Source organism: Perca fluviatilis, chromosome 20 (assembly GCF_010015445.1).
Source record: "Perca fluviatilis chromosome 20, GENO_Pfluv_1.0, whole genome shotgun sequence".
NCBI classification, from domain to species: Eukaryota; Metazoa; Chordata; class Actinopteri; order Perciformes; family Percidae; genus Perca; species Perca fluviatilis.
Genome location: NC_053131.1, coordinates 17,498,390 through 17,526,310, shown reverse-complemented (window position 1 = coordinate 17,526,310; position 27,921 = coordinate 17,498,390). Strand labels below are relative to the sequence as shown.

At 39.2% G+C, this 27,921-nt stretch overlaps 2 protein-coding genes across 4 annotated transcripts; one reads left to right on the top strand and one right to left on the bottom strand.

Annotated features, from left to right (window-relative positions):
• Nucleotides 1-176: 176 nt before the first annotated feature.
• Nucleotides 177-19,907, bottom strand: wdr25 (WD repeat domain 25). Of its 2 annotated transcripts, none has more exons than XM_039785358.1 (7): nucleotides 19,736-19,907; nucleotides 18,460-19,214; nucleotides 12,963-13,110; nucleotides 4,711-4,841; nucleotides 2,932-3,102; nucleotides 2,198-2,338; nucleotides 177-762 (listed from the first exon to the last, which is right to left on the bottom strand). In XM_039785358.1, the coding sequence occupies exons 2-7, from the start codon at nucleotides 19,195-19,197 to the stop codon at nucleotides 541-543; spliced, it is 1,551 nt and encodes a 516-aa protein (XP_039641292.1). In that variant the 5' UTR covers nucleotides 19,198-19,214; nucleotides 19,736-19,907; the 3' UTR covers nucleotides 177-540. The 2 variants fall into 2 exon arrangements, with proteins under 2 accessions (XP_039641292.1, XP_039641291.1); XM_039785357.1 differs by having other exon boundaries at nucleotides 19,751-19,907.
• A 264-nt stretch (nucleotides 19,908-20,171) lies between these two features.
• On the top strand, nucleotides 20,172-26,679 carry LOC120549717 (tryptophan--tRNA ligase, cytoplasmic). 2 transcript variants are annotated; one of them, XM_039786814.1, is made up of 11 exons: nucleotides 20,172-20,304; nucleotides 20,667-20,790; nucleotides 21,585-21,801; nucleotides 21,976-22,084; nucleotides 22,789-22,908; nucleotides 23,031-23,213; nucleotides 23,444-23,544; nucleotides 23,764-23,876; nucleotides 25,184-25,357; nucleotides 25,809-25,949; nucleotides 26,146-26,679. In XM_039786814.1, the coding sequence occupies exons 2-11, from the start codon at nucleotides 20,677-20,679 to the stop codon at nucleotides 26,302-26,304; spliced, it is 1,431 nt and encodes a 476-aa protein (XP_039642748.1). In that variant the 5' UTR covers nucleotides 20,172-20,304; nucleotides 20,667-20,676; the 3' UTR covers nucleotides 26,305-26,679. The 2 variants fall into 2 exon arrangements, with proteins under 2 accessions (XP_039642748.1, XP_039642750.1); XM_039786816.1 differs by having other exon boundaries at nucleotides 20,211-20,299.
• The last annotated feature ends 1,242 nt before the right edge of the window (nucleotides 26,680-27,921 follow it).

Sequence of the window (27,921 nt, the reverse complement as noted above, 5' to 3'; positions counted from 1 at the left end):
GGAATGGAAAGCTGACTATAAAATAATTTAGGTTGTGTGTGTGTGTGTGTGTGTGTGTGTGTGTGTGTGTGTGTGTGTGTGTGTGTGTGTGTGTGTGTGTGTGTGTGTGTGTGTACATAGACGGCTTTCCCACCACCTACCACTTTAGATTAAAAACTCATAAGAATAGTTCACTCTGAACTGTAAAGAAACTTTTATCTAACCCAGTGCATCATTCCCCGATTTCCCTGAAGATGGGCCAAATATGAAAAACATGCTTGCAATAACATTTACACAATATAGAAGTTAATATCAATAGGAGTGATGTAGGTGTTTTTTAAAATAATGTGAGAACATTACAAGATACACAAAAAGATTGTTTTTCAAAGGTGTCAGTAGATAGTAGATTTGCTGACATCCAGCATTATTTGCCAAGTTCTTATCATCTTATGCCAAGAGATTATGGGAGATACAGTCTTGAATATGGATGTGCACATTATTTTTCAGTTAAGTATAATCTTCTCTTGGCCTTTTTAAGTCCATATTGTTCATTCAGAGGCCTTAGTGCCAGACCTTGATCTCACCAGCCCAGTCACAGGTAGCCGCAGTGGCAGGCAGGACGGGATGCTGAGAAACACACAGGCAAGGCTGGCTGTGGGCGTGGAGAGTGTGCAGCATACGAACGCTGTGGTAATCGTAGAAGTGAGCGGAGCCGGTGGAGCTTCCTGAGGCCAGGATAGTTCCATCCAGAGAAAACTCACACTGCACTGCGTATCCCTCCACCTAGAACAAGAATGTATGTGTCAATTACAATGCATTAACCTTCCACCAAGAGCTATTTTAACATAACGTAAGCATAGCATAATAACTAGATTGTGAACCAGTTGACAGGCTTGGGCAGCCTAAATGTTAGAATAGCGTGCATGTGTTTTTTAACATCTCTGGTGGTATTAGAGTTGATAGTTTAATTTGTCTGTTAATTCACTGAATTAACAGACAGAATACTTCATTTTTCATTCTTTAACTCTTACATTACACTTGAAACTCATTTGGAAGGATGTCTAGAGGATGAGAAATGTTTACAGCGACCTATAACTATTTCTTAAAGGTGTTCTAAGCCCCTCCCTCCTCCTCATCCCGTCCCCTCCCCCTCCCTTCCGGGCACTAATACATCCATGGCACTAACCAACCCCCACCCCCAAATCCTTCTTGTCGGTTCTTGGCTGGAACACTCTTTGTTATGTTTAGTGGTGCAGGTTGGCCAGTTTGTTTTTGTTGCCTTTTTTGGAGCCTGGGCTGTCTACAGAGGCAGGGATTCAGGGGACAGGCAGCTAGCAGATCGTGAGGAGATGTTTGCTGTATGTGACAAAAAATCTTGTAGCCTAAAAAACGCGTCACATCGCTTAGAGCACCTTTAATATATCTTTCTTAATTAATAATACTTAATATACATATGGACGAACGAGTATTGTGTCAAATCTTGACCTATGGTTTATTTGCAATTATTTTTTATCAATAAAGGCTGCAATAAAGTATTTATAATTGGTTGTGGTTGTGTACATAGACTGTATAAGGTTGTGTGATACACCAATTGGTTGCACAACACATGTACTCTGTTAGTTTGGTTCAAAGTAGTATATAATGAAGAAAATGTGAAAAAGGTTCAGAAATGAAATGTCTTTGTGTTTTCTGGAATGCTCCATTTTCTGTTTTGTTGATTTGAAATGTTGTGTTTTTCACCTCAGAGTCACCAACAAAACACAGGACCTGGTATGTGAGATACCAATTTGTTTCCTGTCCATCTCTGGATCTTTCTTGAATCAACAAACCAGACACCATGTAGCAGCTCAACATGCTTTCAATAATATTTGCCGTCATATTCTGCCCCCGTTTGCCTCCCTCAGTGGAAATATTGCATTGCGCTTAGTGCGTTTGTTTTGGGGGAGGGTGCTGCGGAGAAAACTATGGTACATGTCAACTATGTGTTGTGTAGGTTACAATGAGCATTTCATATGTGTGTGTATAGGTTTATTCTATTACCTTTGCACAGTTCTGTGTACATGTGGGATGTTGCTGAAGTTGTTTGTATGTGTGTACATTCTGTATTGATCAGGCCCGGCGCGTCGTTGCGGTTCCCCAACACACACACACACACACACACACACACGCACACACGCACACACGCACTTCGCAACACACACACACAGTTGTTACTGACCTTGTGTCCTTCGTATCGCCGCCTCTTGTTCATTCTATAGGGCTGCTGGGAGGAGAATACCGCCATGTAGTCCCCGTTAGTCTGGGCAACAAAGGACTCCTCCAGTGGGTGGACAGCCAGGCTGGGACACGTGTACCGCTCCTGGTGGCCAAATGAGTGAAGAGAAGATCCAGAGGGGAAATTAATTCATTATTTGACCTTATCTTGCTGTTGCTAACCATGAAGTCAGCTGCATGTCAACTAGACCATTATTTTGAAAAAGCCTTATGTTCCTTATAATATAATGCAATCAATCTACTACGGTCATTTTGGAGGACACAGTATATGTTGTTGTATTATATGGTTTGTATGTCCGGTTATTTTGTCCATCCTACATATAAAGAGTAGTATGAAGAATTCAGAAGACTACGGAGACTTCCTATACTGTGCAATACATGCTCAATTCAATGGCAGAAACACTGCAAGGACACACACAGCACAAAGATTATTCAGTAAGGCACACACTTCCTTCAGCACTTTGTAAATGTCAAAATATGCCAGTTCCACATGCCTCATTACCAACTTTGGCTTTTCACATATTTTCAGAAATTAACCTTAAATGGAAAATATGATTTGCCTGTTAAAATTCAAACTGCTTTTAAGCCTTTCAGCTGATAATTTTGACGTCATATGCCAATCAGAACTGTATTTTTTCAGGGGCTTTTTTTTCTCAGTCACACACATATTTTCTTTACCTGGTAGATCTGGTTGGAGACCTTGGCTGTGGTCTGGTAGTCCCAGGCGATGAGGGTGCGGTCGGCAGAATCTCTGCTCACGCAGTCAGAGCTTGTTATAAAGTCCACACCACCTTTCAGAAACAGGATGTCCAGGGTCTGCTGGATCCCTGCTTTGTACATTTTCACCACCTAGAAACACACACAAATTAGCATCAAGACCTTTAAAATTCTTAGTAAAAGCATGGAGATCTACCATATAGTGGGAAGTGTTACTGTGTGAAAAATCTCAAGTAGTTATTTATCACATTTAATACAATTACATTTAGTTAGAATTAATGCTAAATATGATGCTTTTATAGCACAGTATTCTTCTAGGTGGAATACACAATGCTCAAGGTTACTGAGCTCAGATGAGAAATGAACTGGAACGAGGGAAACATCTGGACCTCTGCCTTCAAGGCGGGATGACAAGATGACGACTGTGGTACAGTGTGTCAGTGGTCTTTTCCTTTAAAGACTCAGTCAATCACTTTCCTTGTTCTATACACTTATACCAATGCTTCTACTAACGTTGTTAGAGTATAAACAAAGTAAGTGAAGCTACTATCAGGGTAAAGCAGTGTCATAACAACAGCTTTTATATTTATATTTAAAAACCAAAACAAACCCATCAAAATCAGATGTTTATGTGGCCTCTTTAGGTAAACTTTAATAAGTGTACTCTAGAAAACTTTAATGTTCATCTGCAATGGAAAATGTTGAAATTAAGTTACCACAAGTCCCATGTGTGTACTCTTGATCTTACGGCTGTGTGATGGCCACAGCAATTTAATTAAATCGACCGCGGTGAGCTCAGGCCCAATTTAACCCCTGGGTTAAATACCTTTCTTTACTAGCTTATCAAATACGATTTTCACAGGGTGATTTTTTTTTATCAGATTAGGTTTCAGCTATAAGCTAGCTAGCAGCTACAATCTACATGGGACAATTTGACCCCTAACTGCAACTTTAACTGCTCTCTTTCTGCTTTGCAACTTGAACCAAACTTTTAACTCTTGTTAATGAGCTTTAATATGGCAGAGCAATCTCATGCATCCAGTTCAACCTTATGAGTCTGTTTGGAAAGATTTCCAGCTTATGGTTTAATGTTGTGCTTGTGGGTTTTGGCCCTTTTTGTCTAGTGGGGGGTAATTTCATCCCAAAGCAAGAAAAACACACGCAAGGCTAAGACTGACAGGCAGCCACGCTACAGCATTAACCTATTTGCCGAGGACTGGTCCACACTTGCTCTGCAACTCACATTGAAACCTACTGGCGGAAGCAAATCCCTGCTGTATTAAATCTTGTATTAAACCCTGCAGCGAAGCGATACAACTAGCCGTGGGGGGAAATTACATGTGCACATTCAGATTCTGAGGAGGTGAATAGGATTATCATATAAAACAGTCCATTAGGCTTAATAGCAATACTAGGTTGCAGCTTCACGGGAACAATTTTTGAGTCCTGAATGAAATTAAAACTTGCTTTAAACAATTACCGCAATAACCTGCAGTGTTGCTTCTATGCATACGACAATATTATCCTTTTAATAAAATAAAGCGTGGGTCATTGTGCACGCCAAATGTGCACTACCATGTTTGTACCTGTGTGTAACTCTGAGTGTGCAGGAGTGAGCTGTAGATGAGGAGCATGTGTTCAAAGCTTTCCTGCCTTGGATGTATGAGTTCAAGCAATAGTCTGTGATACCAGAGTCAATAAAAATGATAAATCTACTGTAGGGAGGTTAATAAGTTTAACCTTGCAGTTGCGAGAGTCCCAGGCCTTGACCACTGAACTGTAACCTCCGCACAGGAATACGTCTGGGTTGCTGGGATGTAGGACCACACACATGACTTTGAACTGGTTGTCCAATTTCACTACCTGCTGCCCTACAGACAAGAAGAAATAAGAGCAAGAGAGATAAAAGAACAAGATCTATCATCTTTTGTCAGTAGTGAACACTTTGATTATACACTACAAAACTTAAGTATGATGGAAACATTTATATGCAATTTGCAACACCTTGCACTCATATACAGAGTTACTTTCAATCCTGATGTAACATAAAAGATAGCCTACTTCTTTCTCCAATGAATAACTTATCTTTATTTTTTAATATTTTCAAATAACCTCCAACAATAAGGAGGCTAAATATATTCACATCCAGTATCAGGGATAGTAGCAGCAATGTTTAGTCGCCTAATCAAATGTTTGCACATCACTGTCAATAAAAATTAAAGATACAATTCACAGGAAACAGAGCAATCAAAAGCAGTTAGGGCAACTCCCCAACCGCATCCTTCATATTACTTAAATCTACAATACATTCACCTTATATTGTACAAAATAATACAAATACAATTTTTGTATTTGTAATAATACAAATCTAACTACGGGTACAAATAAAGTAACCTGAACCTATCTTTTCCAGAGGTAGAGTAGTTGACAATAAAATATATTTCTTTTATAATCATCTAGATCCATGAAATGTTGACATTTTGACCATTTAAGACTTGAACATGAAGCCTTTGACGTGGAGTGAAAGCACTGCTTTCATTTGTAATGCACCTAGTAAAGAAAGAGTCATGCTTCTGGGTTCAACATCCTGACGGTGTATATATATGTGAGAGCATGCAGTGTTTAGACCTGAGTATGTTGCCTAATCAGCACCAAGGAACTCGTTCCCAGCTCAACTCTGACCCCTGGCTGGTTTCTGTCATCTCTGGGAACCAACATTTCCCTGAGCCGCCAGGGCTGACAGGGCTGTTTAATCTCTGCCCAAGGAGTATCATTTACTGCAGCTGTTACACACATCTGTCAGAAGTAACCAATATGCTCTGCCTGCAAAAAGAATAAAAAAGTTTCAGACTATTTAACTAATGAATGAAGACAAACTGTTGCAGTTTGTGCCACATGAAAAGCCACACATTTTTACATATCTCAACTGTCAAGACTAAACTAAACACAACATACATTACTTTCGAGATGCAAGTTCTGCTGTCGTTGGTTTATTAATATGAGGATCCAATCCGCCCATTCCATTCCTGTGCAGTAAACACTGTGTAATTAAATTGTGCCACTGCCTGTAAATCTTGCTGTAAGCTGCTGAAAAGTGTTCCTAACTCAATGTACCTTCTGAAATACATGAAGGAATGATGTCAAAGTGAAGGGATGAAAAGCTTTCTGTGATCAATTCAGGTCAGAAGCAGGACGTGAGCTTGTTTACAGGCTACATCCATCAGTTTTTGATCACGTCTTTCTGTCAAAAAAAAAAGCGTCACATATATAGACCACGGACACTTTTTTGGGGAAACTATTTTTGTCATTATAGTTGCCCTAGAGCAGTTCAACAACTCAACTATCTGTCTCTAACACATTTTAATGGTAGTGTCCAAAAATCTGTAAGATTGCACAGCTTCTGTGTGCGGGTTGCAGCACGTTTGCAAGAGCGTGTCTGGGATATTTCGAGACAGCAGCCCATCGTACGTGTCTAAAAAGCTGCTCGATTTAAAGATTTGCTCAAGACAAAAAGATCATCTAAACTAACAAAGACATGAAGATGATAAGAGAAACTAGAATATGAAACACTGTTTGGGCTAGAGGCGGCTTTATCTAAAATTAATTTAAAAATGTCCTACTTAAAAACAAAACAAAAACACTGGGGGGCTGATATAAAATTAAGAATGACAGGGTGCGACCAAAAATTAGTTTCCTGGGAAAATGATGAAGAAGGCTACTTGAGGAGCCAAGCCAGACTATTAGCCAGCAGCTCTGTCAAAGGCTATGTAAAGTAGAACACCTCAGGGTTCAACGCCTCCTCATTAATTCATCGAACAAACAACAAAACCCCCAAACAGTCTTAGTCCACAACAAAAATGCACTTAATTTCACACTTGTTCCAGGATGTTCCTACCAAGTCTTTTTAGAAAGGGGAATGAGTCACAGATAATAAACTGCAGCAAAATGGACCTTCTTTCACTTAATGGCGTACTAGCACGCTCCCAAATTCGATCGCATTGAACCAAAGTTTTAACAGGCAATTTCGTCGGGCTCACACTTCCTGCTTAATTGGCTTACCCGTGGCGATACGGAGAAGATCTGTCATTGAGATTTAAAACTCGTGTTTGGCAAGGCGATGAGAAATCAACATTCTCCTCATAATAAAGAGGGCCTCGTCATGTTTTAATTAAGCAAGATTAATTTGCTTGCTTGAGAGGGGAGATAAGGGAAGACTGCAGTGATCTGTCCCTCTACTCACGATAGTTTACTTTGTAGTCCTGAAAGAACTGTGATCATGCTGTAGAGCTGACACACACAGTGGATGACTACAGCACAGAGGACATTAGGGAGGAAACTGGTATGAAATGGATATTCTGCCTCATTACTGGATCCACCAAAGCAGAGTGCTGTCACTGCAACATAAGCAAAAGTTAGAAACACATTACTAAAAATAATATTTTGGAAATAGGCTTAATAAGCCATATTTGTTGCAACTAGTTTGAAACACTTTGACTAACCTTTAGCTACATTTAGGAGGTGTTTACGCATTGTAATAGCAAATTTACGTTGATAATGAATGCATAAATCTGTTTTTTTGAATGGCCATGTGTTCAATTAGCACCCTCGCATTGATACCCAGCATAAAAGGAGAGTACAATGTCTGCATACTTGGAATTTTGTAAAAGCACAAGGGTAAGAGTTATCACTTTTGTTTCCCATCAAGGGTTGCTAATGACACAAGTGTTGCAAATGTTAATACTGTTGACATTCACTAAAGGTATAAGGCCTAATTCCTGGAGGGAACAGGGAGATGGGACTCTCAAAAAGTAAAAATAGTTCAAGTATAAAGCAGCTTCAAAAACACCAAATGCAAAGACTATGGGAAAAAACATCCCACTTCATGTTGGTTGCTTTGTAATCATATCATTGTCACAGCATATACAGTATATATTTCAAAAAATACCAATGTCTATATACACTATATTACACTAAAACTCAATAAAGTGAGTTCCACACACACATATATATATATATATATACACTCACCTTAAAGATTATTAGGAACACCTGTAAGATTTCTTGTTAATGCAATTATCTAATCAACCAATCACATGGCAGCTGCTTCAATGCATTTAGGGGTGTGGTCCAGGTCTAGACAATCTCCTGAACTCCAAACTAAATGTCAGAATGGGAAAGAAAGGTGATCTAAGCAACTTTGAGCGTGGCATGGTTGTTGGTGCCAGACGGGCTGGTCTGAGTATTTCACAATCTGCTCAGTTACTGGGATTTTCACGCACAACCATTTCCAGGGTTTAAAAAGAATGGTCTGAAAAAGGAAAAACATCTAGTATGCTGCAGTCCTGGGGGGTGAAAATGCCTTGTTGATGCTAGAGGTCAGAGGAGAATGGGCCGACTGATTCAAGCTGATAGAAGATCAACTTTGATTTTTTTTGATTTGCATACCTCGTTACAACCGAGGTATGCAGCAAAGCATTTGTGAAGCCACAACATGAACAACCTCGAGGTGGTTGGGCTACACCAGCAGAAGACCCCACTGGGTACCACTCATATCCACTAAAAATAGGAAAATGAGGCTACAATTTGCACAAGCTAACCAAAATTGGACAGTTGAAGACTGGAAAAATGTTGCCTGGTCTGATGAGTCTCGATTTCTGTTGAGACATTCAGATGGTAGAGTCAGAATTTGGCGTAAACAGAATGGGAACATGGATCCGTCATGCCTTGTTACCACTGGGCAGGCTGCTGGTGGTGGTGTAATGGTATGGGGGATGTTTTCTTGGCACACTTTAGGCCGCTTAGTACCAATTGGGCATTGTTTAAATGCCACAGCCTACCTAAGCATTGTTTCTGACCATGTCCATCCCTTTATGACCACCATGTACCCATTCTCTGATGGCTACTTCCAGCAGGATAATGCACCATGTCACAAAGCTCGAATCATTTCAAATTGGTTTCTTGAACGTGATAATGAGTTCACTGTACTAAAGTGGCCCCCACAGTCACCAGATCTCAACCCAATAGAACATCTTTGGGATGTGATGGAACGGGAGCTTCGTGCCCTGGATGTGCATCCCACAAATCTCCATCAACTGCAAGATGCTATCCTCTCAATATGGGCCAACATTTCTAAAGAATACTTCCAGCACCTTGTTGAATCAATGCCATGAGGAATTAAGGCAGTTCTGAAGGCGAAAGGGGGTCAAACACAGTATTAGTAGGGTGTTCCTAACACCTAAAGGATTATTAGGAACACCCTACTCATACTGTGTTTGACAGCTGCCATGTGATTGGTTGATTAGATAATTTCATTAACATGAAATTTAACAGGTGTTCCTAATAATACTTTAGGTGAGTGTGTATTTTATATATATATATATATATATATATATATATATATATATATATATATATATATATATATGGATTGCATGGTTGGCTAACATCTTTTTAAACACTTTAAGCACTTCTGGCACATTGCAGCTTGTAGCTCATTCTCAAATAATACACTGCAATAATGTAAAACTCCATCTTATACCTGAACTATTGTTAAAGCCTTTCACTACATTCATCGTAATATGTCTCTGCAAAGTCAAAGGGAGGTGGAAGGGCAACACACAAGCCCACTCTAGTACGGGCACAATCTTTGTGTATTATTGTTTTTTTGAAAGCAAGAATCTCCTTTCTGACAGTGTCTGAAGGGATATGGACAGAAGACTTGGGTTCTGCAATCACATGCATGAACTGACACTTCAACCTGTGGCAGCCTGTGTGTATATGGGCAAATCTTCCTACGCCAGCCTCCGCCAATCAGCTTTTCCAAGGACAGCCGAGAAAGCGCTGGACAACAGCTGCAACTTCACAGTAATGCCCTCCAGATGAAATTCATGTATTCCACTCCCCAAGCCATGCTCTCTCCGTTTCTCCTCTGAATTTAGTCTGCCTCTTTTGATTTTTTTCTCTCGCATTCTTCCTCTCCTCTACCTTTCTCTTTCTGCATAATGCTTCTTCTTTCTCTTTCTGGATAATGCTTCTTAACCTGCTCTCCCTCTTTATATCCTCCTCTCCCTCTACTTTTGCTATTCAGCTGTGACAGCCTGCCTATGGCCCACTGGGAGTGGATATAAGATTCTACAAATTAAATTGGACACAGTAACAACTACACAGACGGCCAAGGAAAATGGGCCCACACACCATTCTGAATGCATAGGCTCCTTTATAATTCCATTTCTCTTTAAACATACCAATTGGTACAGCATTTGGTTAGCGATGATGTGGTAAAAAAAAAAAAAAAAAAAAATGGGGTCAGGTGTCCAATAAGACTCTCACTGATCATTAAAGGGCCCGCAGACATCTCCAAAGAGTGCTCAATTGAACAGAATAGACCCAGCTGCCTTCTATGTTAGAGCTGAGAGCCTTTGCATTACTGTGAAGTGCGTAAAGATCACATTCATCCTGATTAGTCTGATATGGCAAACACTCAGCTCCCTCAGTGTCCCATCATTCTTGGTAGATCTAGCGTTGACACATATGCTGCATGAATATTGGGAGCTTCATTAATTTTTCAGATAACATTGTCATAATGATGCCAGCACCTTGGTGCAGCCCTGTTGTGAGTGAGTCATATGTGTTAATCCTCTGGAAAGATGGGAGTTGTAGCGTAGGTATGTCAGTCTGTATTGAAATTATTATGAAAGAAATGATTCAGCTTGGCCTCTATGTTCTTTTCACTGCTTGAATGTGACTGCTTTTAATATGTCAGTGTCAAGGTCTTCGCTTTAACACAACAATTGCACTACAATTAGGCAGAAACTGGGCAGGAACTCCCAACTCCCATATTAATATGCAACTAAACGAAATTTTCTTCATCTCGTGCTGCCATAGGAATGCTTATTGCTGTGTAGTGCCAGAACACATCCTCAGATCCTCATCCTCAGCAATGTGGTTTATTAAATTTTTCTACAAATAAATAATAATAATAGTAAGAAAATAAATAAGAATAATAAAATATCATAAGACATAGAGAGATAGGGCAGGATTGAGTTGTGAGGGCTCTTTGGATGTCGGACATTACTTCAAGGGGCGGCTGTGGCTAAGTGGTAGAGAGGTCGCCTGCCAATTGGAAGGTTGGTGGTTCGATCCCTGTCCTTGGGCAAGACACTGAACCCTGAGTTGCCCCCGATGCTGCGCCATCGGAGTGTAAATATGTGTGAATGTTTATCTGATGAGCAGGTGGCACCTTGTACGGCAGCCTCGGCCACAGTGTGTGAATGGTACTATGTTAAAGCGCTTTGAGTAGTCGTTAAGACTAGAAAAGCGCTATATAAAAACAGTAATAGTAAGAGCTGCTAGTTTGATACCAATGGGACATCCTACAGCACTGTGCAAGGCACCCGTGTCTCCCAAAGTATAAGACCAAAATATTGGTCTGTTTACGGTTGTTTATGGTTGTGGTTTGTGACGTTGCAGTGTAAGGTCATGGTGGCTGCTCCTGTGGTGATGTATCCATTATCGATCCCCTTCCTGGAGCTGGCTGTGTGTTTAATGGGCAGGCCAAGCTTATATCCGTAGGCTTTATTGGCAGTATTGACAGACATGCTGAGAGGGGAAGTGCAAATGCAATGTGTTGACCCTAGAGATGTAGATGCCACAGGGGCTTCAAAACAATGTCTATTGTATATTCAGCCTCATTCTGTTAAGCCTCTTTGAGGTCTTTTCCTACACACATGAACACTGCAGCATATTTAATGTTGGTGAATGGACAGAAGGGACAAATTTAAGGAATTTGAGATGATTCTTGGTGACTGTTCAATCTGAGTCTTTTTATTCTTACCAACATTTTTGATTTTCAGCTGTGTAAAAATTCATGAATTGTTTCAGTTGAAGGAAATGAGTGAAGTGCTGAACAAGCAGTTGCCCTGTTTTAGATCGTCTGTGTGACTGGTTCTCATCTTTTCTGCCATGCTTGTTAAATGTATGCTTGGCCTCAAAGCAAGCATTTCCAAAGCAAACCAAATTATTGATCAGTTGTAAATGTCACCTTCAATGGTTTGTATGAGCACACAAAAGGGCCAGCAAACACAATGAGGTAGCAGTTCAAAGTGAACTTTTTTTGTAAAAGGTAGACAAAAACGAAATTTTCAGAAAGTATTAATGTTTGCTTTCTTTGTAAGCGTGTACTGTATATGTATGTCTATGTATGAGATACAGAGAAAGAAAAAGAGTGGTGTCCCATATTAGGGACCATCTCCATTGAAGCGGACGTGTAGCTTCCATAGAACCTAATTTTGAGGATCGACCTCATCCCTAAATGAGACTATAGCATCATTGCAGATTTTCTAGTGTTTATAGCAAACAATGCAATGGAGGTCATTGCAAATTTAATAGTGGCTGGACCCCAATAGATTTTGGGTTACTAATTACCTAACTATTTACTGGAATATGGTTGTTTCATTTAAATTTTGGGAAAAGAAGGCAGCATTTCTTGGGTGCACTTGGAGGAGTCTTTGGAATGGGATTGTTGAGCAGTCATGATGTATTTTCTCTAGAAATGTGGATTTCAAAGGTTGTCCCTGCAATGCTTCACGTCTACAAAGAGAGAGAGAGAGAGAGAGAGAAAGAGAGAGAGAGAGAAAAAAAGAGAGAAAGAGAGAGAGAGAGACAGAGAGAGGGAGAGAGGCCCATGGCATTTCAAAGCCACTCCACACAAATAAGCAATAAGTAAAATCGCCAAGACGTTTTGTTTTGCCACAACATCAGCAAAATGTCTGTTAAAAAGCAGCTAAAACTGAATTTCAATTAAGTATATAACTATAACTTCAATACTTCAGGAAAACATACAAGTTACACCACAGTCATTGTAGTTTAGTGTACGTGGCCTGTAGACACATGCAAAATTGCATCCAATGTTGCGTTCAGTTGCAGGTGACTTCAGTCATTCGTTATGTGACGCTGTGTTCATCTGACCTACAAAAAGAAGTGTTGCTTCTCACCCGTCTCTACGTCTGTGATCACAGCCGTGTTGTCAAAGGAGCCAGTGAGAAGGTGACGCCCGCAGGGGGTCCAACAGGCATCACGCACAGCTCCCGAATGGCAGGTGTAAACCCTCAGGCATCTCCCGCTTTCTGCTCCATCCCACACCTGCCAGAGACGGGCACATCGCGCACATCAAACCAAAGTCACAAACACACTTAGAATGCAGCAACAAAGTCACTGTTACTGACACAAGCTCAAACCGTTCAGGAAGAAAGCTTTTGCAGTTTTACTGCATGAAATACACAGAATGTGCTATTGAACAATTAATTTACTACACAATTAATGGACTACAGATGGAAATTAGCCCTTGGGCTACAATCTGGCATTTTTTACGTGTACTGTTGTACACGTTCATCAAATGTGCATTGTCCTGAAATAATAAAATTAAAATAAATAAACTGACAGGAAGTAATTGAGTTTAGTTTTTGCCAATTGCTTACACACTGAATGTTGCTCATTGTGTCAAAACTCTTTACACAAGCCAAATAAGACACAACACTTGGAGATAAATATCTCACTTGTATGTCAAGATGAAATTCTGCAATCAAAATATAACAATCCTTTTTCAAAATAGCCTTTTTGCAACCAAATGACACACACATGCACCACTTGAATTACTCTTTCAAATCAGCAACAACACACTGATGTACTTCATACAAAACACGGCCCTCTTTAGTACTTTGTATACCTATTTTCTCATGCAGGCGTCTGTGAAAGATTGTTCCAGTAGAGAACGTCTACATTTCAATAAACGCAAAAATAGAAAGGCTTCAGAAGGTTTTTACAACATAAAACACAAAGAAAAGTAGAATTACATTACAGTAATCAATGCAATATGTTACTTTAAACAAACTATAAAATAATTGCATTCAGTGCAATGGCAAACAAGAAATAGTTTTGTAAAGGCTAGGGTGGATGGTTTATAGTTCCCGCCTTCTGTTAGGGTCTGGTCAGTGGCCACATCACCTCATTCACATCAAAAGCAATATCATCCCTGGCCAGACAACAGGGGAAATATCGCATTGCAAGCCTCTTCCATTGCTTGCAGAAGAGGCACGTGGTTGGCAGTCGTACACTTTTCAACGCCAAGCCGAAAATAATTCCTCAATTAGATTGAGAAATGGGGAGTAAAGGGCCAAGTGTACCTGAGGTCGGTTTGTAGTGCTGAGGCACAGACTGACTGGTGTTCAATTACTGTCTAAGTGTTGGGTGTGTGGGTGTGTTGCCAATTTCAGATAGTGTTTTGCATTTTGAAGATAAGTGTTTTCCCAATGATTGCAAGAGTTTTCATTCTATAACAAGAATTTTGTTGAGTTAGAAGTGTCTAATGTAAGAAACAGTGTGTAGTGTTTTGCAAGAAGGGTGTTGCAGAATTGCAAACAAAGTGCAAAGCAGAAACCGTGTTTGTTATTTTTGGTGCCTTTTTTTAAGCCATGGTTCCAAAAGTTAAGGTTTTGGTGCTTTGGTCTAAGCATTCACTTTCAGTGTGTAAGCAATTGGCAAAAACTGCAAAGCAATTGTAAGATCCAGAACGCAAGATTATATAATAGTAATTTCATTTGCGCTCAGTCATTGTATGCTCTATGAAAGAAAAGAAAAAGAAGATACTGTGTAGGTGTGCTAAAAGGCTAAAGGCTGACACTGACCCCTGCATCCTTTACACCTCAAACAAACAGCAGATGAAATGAAATGCAGTATGACAGAGATAAGACATTAGGAGGCACTGACACACTGTGCTTTTCTTCAATCGAACAAGAGGAAAGTACCTGCATGCTTAGGTCGTCATTTCAAGGCAGTTTACTGAGAGTCAAATATACAAGGCCTAACAAAATGAATTTTTGTCTGCCATGCCTTTGCAGGTGATGCATTCAATGAATCCTCAAGCACGGAAAATCTTTCCTGTGTTAAAGAGAATTGATGAATGTCTCTTTTTCAAAGCTGAGAAAGATATAATCTAATCCTTCCTCCTCTAAATTCTATTTTAATGAAACAAAATTACTCAGCAAAGTACTGCTGGATAGATTGGCATAGTACATATACAAATCTGACTTATTAGTTGAATTTAAAAGCAAAGACAACATTTATAAAGAATTAATCAAACTAATTACTGTTGAGTGTGCTTGTAAATCAATTCCCTGTGGGGTGTAATGGCTTTAATGGTTTTGTACTGTTTGAGGTTTCCCTGATTATAGAGAGGGCAGAAGAGAAAAGCACCCAGCTGCCTTCTGTTAGTTGTGACTGCCATGACTACAGTATCTAACACCGGCTTAAAATGTTATATCATGGTGCACATAAAGTGCAAAAAGAGGCCTAATAAAGAGTCATTTATGAATGAGGTGTTAATCTGCCAGATGGTTTTTATGTTGGCGATGTCTTTCATCATTGTTGTGGTGTTTTTGCACTGTGCTTCAAAAAGATCACTTGGCAAACCGGCTGGTCAATATTGCGACATGCTTTTCATCCGATTTCCTGATGAAAAAGAGTAGGATTTTCTGTCAGACATGTCAAAAGACAAAAGCTTCTCAGAGCCCAGCCTAAAATCCAGTTGGTGGTCTGGTCGGGTGCCGACTGAGGTATATTCAAGTAATGATGAAGTGCTTTTTGGTTCCCCGGCATAGCCAGGGCCACACTTTGAAGATCTTTGAGGCACTGCAGATCCCTCTCTGCCTCTCCCTGTGTTTCATTATTAAAGCTCAATTCTCCATACAGAATAAGAAACACATTGAGGAGTTCTGTACCACATCTCCCACAGGAAACAGATGGGGGGGGGGAGATAGATGGACCCCCCTGTCTCTGAGGCTGACATATCAATCCAGCAGGCAGTAGTTTAACAAACAGAATGCCAGAGATGTCTTCAGGGTGAGAAAAAAACGACTGGGAGAGAGAGACACACACAGAGAGGCCTTCTTTTGATCGCAAAAAGCTAAATATTGGAGTGAAACATCTACTGTTTTAAGAATATTTCCATTAATTGTGCAACAGGATATGCCACTTCTCTGTATGATCTTACGCTTAGGGAAACACTGCCATCTCAATGTGCCATGAAAATCTGTTAAACAACTGATAGCATCTATAGTCACAAAAGCTTCAAAATATTCAACTAAACACAGACTTCTACATAACAAGTCTGATAAAGTAGCATGGTGTTTAAGCCCTGTCTCCAATGAATGACAGCGTTAATGATGTTCACCATAACAGCACCATTCAATGCACACACAATTGCAAAAACAAGCGTACAATGTGAGACCTGGGCATGGGTGAAAATGAGCGCTTGTTTATTTGCATCCCCTTTAGTTTCACGGCCACTTAACGGACAAGCAGAGCGGATCCATGCAGATGACTCATTTGGGTAATCTGCTTCCTAAATAACTCTCGGTAATTAAAACTAAATTGTTATTTGTGTTATCAACTTAAAACTGCTGCCTTACACCTGCCGTAGCCATGGTAACAACAGCTGCAAACAGGCTGGAATAATGATAGTCTGACTCTGCCTCTGACAGAACGGATGAAGGAGGAGAAGGTGGAAGCCTGAAGGGAGTTGGTGAAGAAACACAAAGAAGGAAAGTGTTAAGACTTCATAGGGTGTATCCCCTCTTTGTCATTAGCCAAAGAGAACAGAAAAGAATAGCTGTAGTCTGAGTGCTGAAAGACATAATCGATACAGCAACAATGTATAATAAGCTGCCGCAATACAAGAAAATTAACAACGCCAAACAAACATTTTCACATATGTCATTTTCTATACCAGGACACCCTGAAGTGTATTATTGTACTCATACCATAGCACTTACCAAACACAAAAGTTGGACTAGTGGGTTAGGACATGCAACAAAAGTCAAAGGTAATCAAACAGTAGACGTGGTTATGTGGAATGCACCTTTACCAGCAGGCTACTAGGGCGCCTCTCTGCAACTATTCGGATAATTGATTAGTCGGTCAAGTTACTTTTCCAACAAAAATGTAATAAAAAATGTCTTAGTTCCAGATTCACAATTGTAAGTAGTTGCTCTTCATGTCTTATGTGATGGTAAACTGAATGAAATCTTTGAGTGTTTGACTACTCAAAACTAGCAATGATATATTTTGGGCTATATTGTAAGGGGTAGACCAAACGATTAATCAATAAATAGAGGAAATCTACAAATAATTGATAATGATAATAATTGTTAGTTGCAGCCCTACATTTTTTTCAAATTTGTGGTTAGTTTAATCAATCAGGTAATAAAAGTGAGCAGATTATTTTGTTTAAATAACTATTACCCTTACTGTACATATACTGTATGCAATTATCTTAAGTCATTGAATTCCAGTATGTTTTAAATTTTATTTCAGGACAATAATCATGAGGATTGTCACCATCATGAGAATGCAATCTTCATATCACTTTATAATCCCACAATTCTGGTATAAATCATGTCTGATTCCAGTTGAAGCGTGCTTGCCAATAGTTAAATAGCTAACTTAAATTACTGTGTGGAGGCTGAATACCTCTGAAGTCAGTGCAGACATTAAGAGAAAAAAATGACCTCCATTCAAATTGAGCAAAATGTCTCACAGATACGTAGTATTTTACATGCTCATCTATCTATTGGTCTTACAGAAAACATCTGGTTATGATACTCTGAGATAGAAAAGAAGAGAAATCCTTGCATACAAACAACCAAGTTTTCTCCTCCCCTGCTGCTCGTCTCCACCATCTGCTCCAAACCGCCCTTTCCAGGTGCCAAAAGAGGTGGCTGCCATACTGCTGGACTTTTATGATTATGCAAATGATTTCATGCATATTCAAATCATTAACTATTCTGATTCCTCATAGGATATTGTTGGGGTACGTGGTTTCGTACTGGGATAGAAATATTTTATTCACTGGCACCTGCATGACTTGACCTTTACAGTCTGGAAATGAAGGATTGTTTTCCAGGTGTGAAATACAGAAAAGAAGGGGGAGGGGTAATCAGAAAGAATGAGACTGAGAAAGAGAAAGAGACAGATAGGAAGCCCCATGGGTCCTGACATACATTTAACTGACAGTGACAGATATGGTTCTAAGAAAGTGGTTTGTGGTACATTTATAAATCGAGGCAGCAGGGCAGATATTATCTCGCTGCCTGCGACTCTGCGCCAATTACTATGAATGTCATGTAAGTGATTATCCCCTTACACCTCCCCGATGCACTTGGCACCTGCCTTAAAAAATACTGATGAATGGATTTGTGTGTCCATGTAAATGGAGTTTGAGAAATGAGGACACATTTTATCACATAGAAAAAATCAGAAGATCTATATCTTGAATTACATTTCAGTTTGATTCGAATAAAAAAAAAATTGTGAAAGCCTACAGTATTGCACTACAAAAGCAATGAATCCCCTCTTTATTAATTTCATAGGTTCCAAGGCTAAGTATCAACCTGCATCATTTCTGAAGTCAGTGATAGGTTTATTGTAGCTCATTACCTTGAAAGTCTTGTCCATGGAGGCAGACAGCAGCAGATGACTGAGATGAGGCACAGGACACCATTTTACTGTGTTGACTGGACCCTGGTGGCCTCCCAGGCTCATCAGAAGCCTCCTAGGTATCCCTGCAGCGGCGGGCTTGTGGGCAAGATAAGGCTTTACTCTCGCCGACACGTCGGAAAGAATTTGGCTTTCCCTGGTCTGATTCCTTGGGACTTGCTCTGCTGGGTACTTTGGGTCCACTGTCTCTACTAAAGTGGAAAGTCTCTGTCTCTTGGGGATGTACGGTCTGACACCAGACAGGACAGCGTGATGTCTCTTTGCTGAGTTCAACCCATCGCTAAAACTTTGTGGCATAGGAGGAACAGTCTGCAATAGTGAGATCTTCTCCTGAATCGCAGGTAAACTCAGAGGAGCTGCAGTATCTCTAAAATGTTTTTCTTGTGCTGCCCTGTCACTGCAATATTTTCTTTCCCAGTCAGAACAGCTCTGTGGCTGTGAATGTGGGTGTAGTGAAGAACTGCTTCTTTCTGAGACATCTCCATGATATTCCAAAACTGACCTGTCATGGGCAGGAGTGAAGCTGTGAGGGCTCATTACCTCAGAGGAATTACACATCCTGACTTCTTGGTTTTGGTCACGAAATCCTGCTTGAACAGAAACTGATGCTCCCTCCTCCGTTTGATCAAGATAATCATCCTCTGATTCTGAATCCTCATAGGCCACTAATGAAGACATCTTCACATGATGACACCCTGTTTGAAAATAATATAGGGGAAATAAAGGGACAACAGGGGAGATGTGAGTAAATCCATTAGGCCCAAGGGTGACATCTTGTGGTTGCTTGTATTTCTGCACCTAAACGTACTGACTTGTCACTTTTAGATTTGTTACATCATCCTAGACATTACAATAGTTTGACCTGGAAGTTTAACCAACTGTTTCGTTGGAAATGCATTGTCACTTTTGGGGTGAAATGTATAGCAGCCACCTCCATGCAGCATCCAAGCAGATTTTGAGAAAATATGAAGAATATAAACCCTCTCATTGTATTTAAAAAGGGAAGGGCAGGGTGATAACTTTTAGGAGATCCAGAATTTCGAGCATTAACGTTAGCTAAACATTAACCTAACGTTAGTTAACGTTACGCAGGTAAATTGTCCTTCTATCAGTCAACACAAAGGCAAAACAGAAAGAGTAATAGCTAGCTAGCTAACTCAACGTACCACCTTCAGACAGTCAAATATAGCTAGCCTACAAAGTAAAGCTAACCTGCCTTTAACTGTCGTACCTGCAATCTGGTTAAACAGGCAATATCCGACCTATGAGCGTTAAAACCATGGATGTATTATAAGACCGGTTAGAGTCTATGGTTAACACATGTCATATTTTCAACAAAAAAGGGGTCCAAATTAAATCCCACAAAACCATTAGAGAGGATGCAGAGTTTCAAAATAAAAGTTGTTTCGATGTGTCTACTCATGTTAATCATTATGTTTACGCGTAAACGCTTTTATTATGAAACCGCCGGTACGAACAGAAGTGGCTGTCCTAAATCCTCCGATATCCACCGTATTCAACGTACTTAGTTTAACTGGTTGATTTACTATGAAATTAAGATGAGAAAATATAGAAAACCGTCTGCGTATTAAATGCAGTGAAAAGAATTTTCCAAGGTGGCACTTTTCCAGTTATTTATTTATAGCGGAACATTTGAAGAAGCCTGTTTGCATGGGAATCATTTTATCCAAACACTAGATACCTCTTTTTCTGTCCATGGGCTGATGCAAGTTGAATCAGAGTTGAACGAGTGAGCTGTGAACTGGGTGGGAAGTATATTGTACGGTATGCTGGCTAGTCACTTATTTAATCATGAATTACATTAGCTAACTGTACTCTCTTATTTAACGTATTTTTTTTTATAATTTTAACATTTAGGAAATACGACAGCGTGATGTAAACCTATAGGTAGTATCAGACGATTAGGTAGCTCAATAGCTCTAATTTAACATGTTAGCTGAAGTATGTTCACATATGGGACAATTCTCAACTGTTGTGGACGGAGATACAGTAATGCTAGGGCAGATAAAACCTCAGTAATTTTGTAAATATTATACTATATGCTATTTAGAACGCACAGGTTTCGTTTATGTTATATATTTGGTCAGCAATAAATTTTAACCTCTTTATTACTATTATCTGGCCAGTGTGAAGAAGATGACGGACTGCCAGGGAGATGCGGAAGGAGCCAAGAGTCCACTGGAGCTCTACGAGCAACTGACAGCACAAGGAGACGAAGTCAGGACCTTGAAAACAGCTAAAGCAGATAAAGTAAGTGCTTGTAACCCGTTACTGACATTTGTGAGATTTTGCTACACAGTTTATACAATGGTAGATGTTTATCTCTGTGTGTATTCGACTATTGTGAGCAATATTGAAAATCCGTGAGCTGGATAGTGACAAGATTGTTGCATCAGGGTAATGTACTTTTATTTGTAAGGTATTTCATTTACTGGATTAGCCATTCCTGTCTAGTTATTTTACCCATTATTAAATTGTCAATTGATTATCAGAAAATGTATTATATAAAAGTATGTAAATATTGTGATATAAAGCTGCATACACTGTGATACCCCTAACTGACAGCACAAAAAATTGACATTTAAAACCATTAAATTGGAACATCATTTTTTCAAAAGCCATGTCCCCTTACTCTGGGTAATCCACAGAACATGCTGTCAAAAGTTTTTACAGGGACTATTTCTACTATTGATAGAAAGTTCAATTTAAAACTTTTCATAGTGCGTTTGTGGATTTTCCACAGTAACCTGGACATTGTTTTTTGGAAAGGCAATGGCTATTAAATTTTTAAAATATAATATTACATTTTTTTTTTTTAAATGTTGTAAGCACCACACAATACATTCACCTCCATTGCATTAGGGAGATGCAGAGAAATCTTAGAAACAGATATGCCAGCTGAAAACAAAACTATCTGCATAGTTATGTATTTTGGGTGAACTGACCCTTTAAAATATGAGAATAGTTTTTTACATTGCCATTTGATTCTGTTGGCCTGATTTTATCTGTGTTTGTTATCTGACAGTTGTGTTTGTGTTCCTCAGGCTGAAATTGATGCTGCTGTTCAGTTGCTGCTAAAGTTGAAAGTAGGCTACAAACAGATGACAGGTCAGGATTTCAAAGCAGGCTGTCCGCCCTCAGAAAACTCTGTTGCCCCCAACAATGGACCAGCAGCAGTTGACGCTGATGATGAAGATACAGTTGACCCATGGAACGTTTCCACTAGCAACGCCAAGGGAGTGGATTATGACAAACTCATAGGTAAGATTCAAGCTTCAAGGGTGGCATTCACTTAAGAGCTGAAATTCTATGGCATATATGTATATTTTTTTGTTTTTAACTTTGTTGAACCATGAATGTCAGTTATTTATTTCCATCCATGGGGTAAGCTACACAACAGCAACACAATTTACATTGTGTCATAACTTTCTTCAGTAAGGTTTGGCAGCAGTAAAATTGACAAGGAGCTGGTGGACAGAATAGAAAAAGTCTTGGGACAGAAGCCTCACCGCTTTCTACGAAGAGGAATCTTCTTCTCACACAGGTCAGCATTTTAGGAACTTAACGTATTTAATCATTGTGATCTCTTCATGTTTTCCTAATTCCTGATTATTTGTGTATGGGTGACTTACAAGTTACCGTGTGGTGCATCTATAGTTTCAGATACAACTGTAAAATTAGACAGTGCAGATCAAATATAAACCAAGATTTGGTTACTGTATTGCCTATTTCTTGCGTAAAATGTTTTCAGAAACATATTTTAGTGCGCTGTTTGACTGAAATACAAGAAGAGTTTGTTACCAGTCGTCGACCGCTCACATTACGTCGCCCACCAGCGGTGCAGTGCATTCATGTAGTTGTAGGTTTTCTACCTTTTTTAAACGAAAGAGAATATCACAGCTTCTTTTCAGTTTTTTTTCACTGGCCATGTAGCACCAATTAAAAAAAGTTGGATTGCGCCATTTTACTGCATAGACAGCCCAGTTTTATCAAAAGCCCCCTGTCCAATGGTAAAATACTTCTTTTAATAGCTTCATAACATAAAAATATTCACTCTGAACCTTTAACCTTTCATTCAGATTTTCCTACTAAGTAAAACGTATGAGGGTTTCGTGTGAGAATGACACATAAATGTATCACTACTTGAACATTTGACCTTTTATTCAATTCTAAGTAAAACGGATGATGATGAGGGTTTCATGTGGGAATGACAGACAATCACTTCCCTCTTATCGCTGTTTCTGGCAGAGATATGCAGCAGGTACTGGATGCGTATGAGAAGCACAAGTCCTTCTACCTTTACACTGGCAGAGGTCCGTCCTCAGAGGCCATGCACGTTGGTCACCTCATCCCCTTCATCTTCACCAAGTGAGTTCTCCCTCTTTGATGTATTAATACCAAAGAGCTGTCTAACTAAAGGCTAGTTTAAATGTTACATCAGTAAGGCGTCATCTCAAATTAGAGAACTGAAACCTACTTCCTTGTTGCAGATGGTTGCAGGATGTGTTTGACATCCCCCTGGTGATCCAGATGACTGATGATGAGAAGTACCTGTGGAAGGATCTAACGCTAGAAGATTGCCACCACTTCGCTGTGGAAAATGCCAAGGACATCATTGCCTGTGGCTTTGATGTCAACAAAACCTTCATCTTCTCTGACCTCGACTACATGGGGTAAAATATGGCAAAAACTATCTTTATATTCCTACCAGGCAGACGTTACTGCTGAGGCTTCCTAGGATGCACAGACGCCTTGCCATATTTATTAATGAAAATTAATAAATGTGAACAATGGTATTTGGTTATGGTAACAAAAAAGGTATTTGTTCACATAACAGCATAGAATGTCTTATTTAAGTCAGAGTTGTTTTTTTAATGTGTTAACTTCAATGTATTTTCTGCAGTGCAACCCCTGAATTCTACAGAAATGTGGTAAAGATCCAGAAGCATGTGACATTCAACCAGGTCAAAGGCATCTTTGGCTTTACAGACAGTGACTGCATTGGTAGGACAACTGATGACTAAGACATCTTTAAAAGACAAATTATTCTTTGATTGCTTTCATAGTAGCTAAAAACGTTACTGATGTTTCATTTCGATGCCGGTGTAATGCTGTGTTTGTGGTTTTTGTTACATTATATCATATTATTCTGGATCCTGAAGTATTACTGTGTGAAGACATTGTTGGTTCTTTATGATTTCTGTAATTTTTCTATCCATCCAGGAAAGATCAGCTTCCCAGCCATCCAGGCAGCCCCTTCCTTTAGTAGCTCTTTCCCACAGATCTTCAAAGGCAGAAAGGATATACAGTGTCTCATCCCCTGCGCCATAGACCAGGTCAGGACAACATTACAGTAATAGATGACAATTAGGAATGCTAATTTAGAATTTTTATTTCTTACACAATAGCCAACCCTTGTTAACCAATCATTAACAGTTATGACAAGCAGGCAACGAGTCCCTGTTCACCCGACCGGGAGGCTGACCACCATTCATTTCCGGCTGTTCTGTAGTCTTTAATGAAACGTTACATTGTTTGCTAGCTAGCTAAAAAATCAGTTAGTTAGCCTGTAGCTATTCCTTAACAAAACAAAAGATTACATTGTTTGCTAGCTAGCTTAAAAGTCTTATGAGTAACTAATAACTCTGCAGAGTAACTCTAATTTCTCCTTTTAAACTTTTTGGCCAAATGAATGGAGCAATATGGCCAAATATTGGCTGGCATAATCTGGTGGCATAAAATCTGAGGGCCACCAGGAGTTTGAGCATTGGTGATATTACAGCTGCAATCCTATCATAGCCACCGGTTTCTTAAGAAAAATGTAGAAGGATCATACAACTCAATTAGGCTGAGTCTGTCCCTTAATTGGATTATTTTTCTCAATCCATCTCAAAAGGTAGCCATTTTAAAAGTTAAACCTTCTCATGTGTAAGTCTAAAGTTAATACGGATCACAGTTTAAATTGGGGTTTAAAGTATTGTTGAAAAATAATTCAATTTAACCTAGTAGATTTTGAGTAACAACTAAACTGTTTAAAGTAGGGGTGTAAGAAAAAATCCATACAATTGAGTATCGCGATATTTTATACAGTATCGATTTTCAAAAACACAATATTGATATTTTTTATATCAAAGTAAACTTTGTCGACTTGCACATCATGTCTTTTTTTTAAATATTAGTTTTTCTAAAATTATTCTATCGCCTTTTACGCACAGTATCGAAATATATTGCAATATATTGAATCGTGACCCATGTATCGTGATACATATTGTATCGCCAGATTCTTGCCAATACACAGCCCTAATTTAAAGAGGTTTAAATTGAATCTTTCTTAATTTTAAATTTGTTTTAAAGTTTGGTGTAACATGATTTAAACTATTATTTAAAAGGGTTTAAAAATGAATCCTTGTTGGTGCAATCCAGCCTTAAGTATTGCCACTTTAACTAGCAGTTTAGAAATAGATTGTATAGCCATTTTTCTTTTCTTTTTTTAAGAATATTGTTTTTAACTGTTTAACTATTAATCGATCAAAATTCTTAATGTCGGTTAAATGGTTAATTATAAACATCCCTATGGACAATACTAAATACTTACGTCATATTTCACAATGACATGTTTGTGTCTTTCCTCTCACTCGACCAGGATCCCTACTTTAGGATGACCCGTGATGTAGCTCCAAGGATCGGCTATCCCAAACCAGCCCTGCTGCACTCCACCTTCTTCCCAGCCCTGCAGGGGGCGCAGACCAAGATGAGCGCCAGTGATGCCAACTCCTCTATCTTCCTCACTGACACACCTAAGCAGCTCAAAAACAAGGTGCCACTATATCTAGTTATTACTGTCAATAGTTACAGATTTAAATTGTCGATGTACGAGCTTTGACATTAACGTAGTTGCATTATTCCATTTTATGAATTACTATTTAATTAACGCACAAGCTTTGACAATCATTACTATTTTATACGTTATGCTGTTTTTAAGTGTTACATTTACGTGGTTGCATTATTTGGTTTCAATCATCACCTTTGTATTAATGTATCGTAATTTAGGTTTAGCATTCAGCTACGAACCAGAAATGACAGTGTTAAAGATGCGACTCACTCCAGCATTTATCCAAAGTTCTAAGAAATTCCATGTACTTAGTACTGTGCTGTAATGTGGCAGTATGTATGAATGAAATGGAACAGGGCCTATTACTATCAGTAGTTACTAGTCAGATTTAAATTGCCCATGATTGCTGACTGACCTGTTTAACCATTACTCACAGGTCAACAAACATGCATTTTCGGGGGGGAAAGACACAGTGGAAGAGCACAGAAAGTATGGTGGAAACCCAGACATAGACGTTGCCTTCATGTACTTGACCTTCTTCCTGGAGGATGATGAACAGCTGGAGAAGATCAGACAGGTGAGTGTGTGAAGAACAGAGAAAACAAATGATATCTTCCAAACATTATTTCTGTTGCTAATCACACTCTGTTTTTCTTATTCTCTCTATGACCTTGCCTCTTGTTCTGCTTTCTGTATCTTCCCTTGAACTCTTCAACTTCCTTACTGCACACCCCTCCCATCCACTCCCACTGCTTTATCATCTTCCTCCACAGGATTACACAAGTGGAGCTCTCCTAACCGGAGAACTGAAGAAGATTTTGATTGAGACTCTGCAGCCAATGATTGCGGAGCATCAAGAGCGACGCAAACAAGTCACAGATGAGACCGTCAAGCAGTTCATGACACCCAGACCTTTAAATTTTAACTTCTAGTCTGCTTGAGCAACTGAGACGTCAAAGTCCATCATGTTACTAATTTCAGTACAAGAGCAAATAATCAATCCATCTTTTAATGTTATTGTAATTTGTAATGGAAAGAGGGCCATTTTCTCACACAGTTTGCATCAGGACTGGAGAGAAATGTAAATTACTGGAGCAGTGTTGTGTGTCTGTGTCAAACTAAGTATGGCATTGCCCTCACCTTTATGCTAATTGGCATGCTTCTTGTTAGCTTCACTCTGCACCAAATGTACACATCTGTTTTCATTAAGTGTTTGTGTTTGCAGCGCTGCTGTAACGTCACAAGGCCTTCTCCTCTCCCTGACATCAGTTCAGGGTGAATGACAATTAAAGCAGAGTACAAATGTACATTTTTGCAAAATCTGCTTATCTTATGAGACGTTTGAGCACATACAAATAAGGAGGCTAGCAATGTCTTACTCAGAGGAACTAAAACAGATGTATTTGTTATCAGCAAAAAGGCGTTGACTCAAGATAACTCTTTCTCTAAGCATGGTCTAAGTAAAGAAGTTTCTCCAAAGCCCAGACTAAAAATTAAACTGTACTTAAAGAACCAAAAACATATCTCATGATCATACAGTAAGTGTCAATTTTCCCATTATTTCTACACATCAAGATTTACATTTTGTTATCTAAAGAGGGGTCCATCTCTTAGAGCCAGGGCCTGGGCTCCCCTGTAGAGGCCCAGAACTTCTTCATGGGCAAAGGTAAGCAGACAGTGGATGGGGACACTGTACTTTGGTTTTTGGGCTTCTGCTGTGAATTTCAAATAGGCAACCCTCTGCTCTGACACTGCAGACACACCACCCTGTCAGCTGGGGACACCAGTAAAACCTGCATTTTAACATTTTTCTAGGATTAAAAAAACAAGAATAAAACAATAGCTTTTGTCTGGATTAGTGCTGGGCGATAGGGAGAAAATCAGATATCACGATATTCTTGACCAAACCCCTTGAAATCGATATTGCGGCGATATTCTAGGGTTGACAATTGGTGCTCTAACAAAATATCTTCACACTTAGATTTTAGATAAATAATCATCAGTAATGTGGACATAATGTCTAAGTGGGGAAAAGGCAAATAATAGAACAGTCTGGTAAATTCAGAAAAGTACATCACTTTACTGTAATGCAGCCTTTAAAACCAGTAAAAAGCTTATGTCATATCACAATATTATGATATATAGTCTCATATCTCAATATGGATATAATTAGAGCTGGGCAATATATCAATATATCGATATCGTGATATTAGACTAGATATCGTCTTAGATTTTGGATATCGTAATATGGCATAAGTGTTGTCTTTTCCTGGTTTTTAAGTCTACATTACAGTGTAGTCATGTCATAACTTTACTTACCAGGCTGTTGTAACTGTTCTACTAATTGCCTTTATCCACTTAGTCATTATATCCACATTACTGATGATTATTTATCAAAAATCTCATTGTGTAAATATTTTGTGAAAGCACCAATAGTCAACACTACAATATCGTTGCAGTATCGATATCGAGGTATTTGGTCAAAAAAAGAATTCTTCATATCGGCCATAATATTGATAGCCATAGTTTGGATATGTTTTTGCTACAAT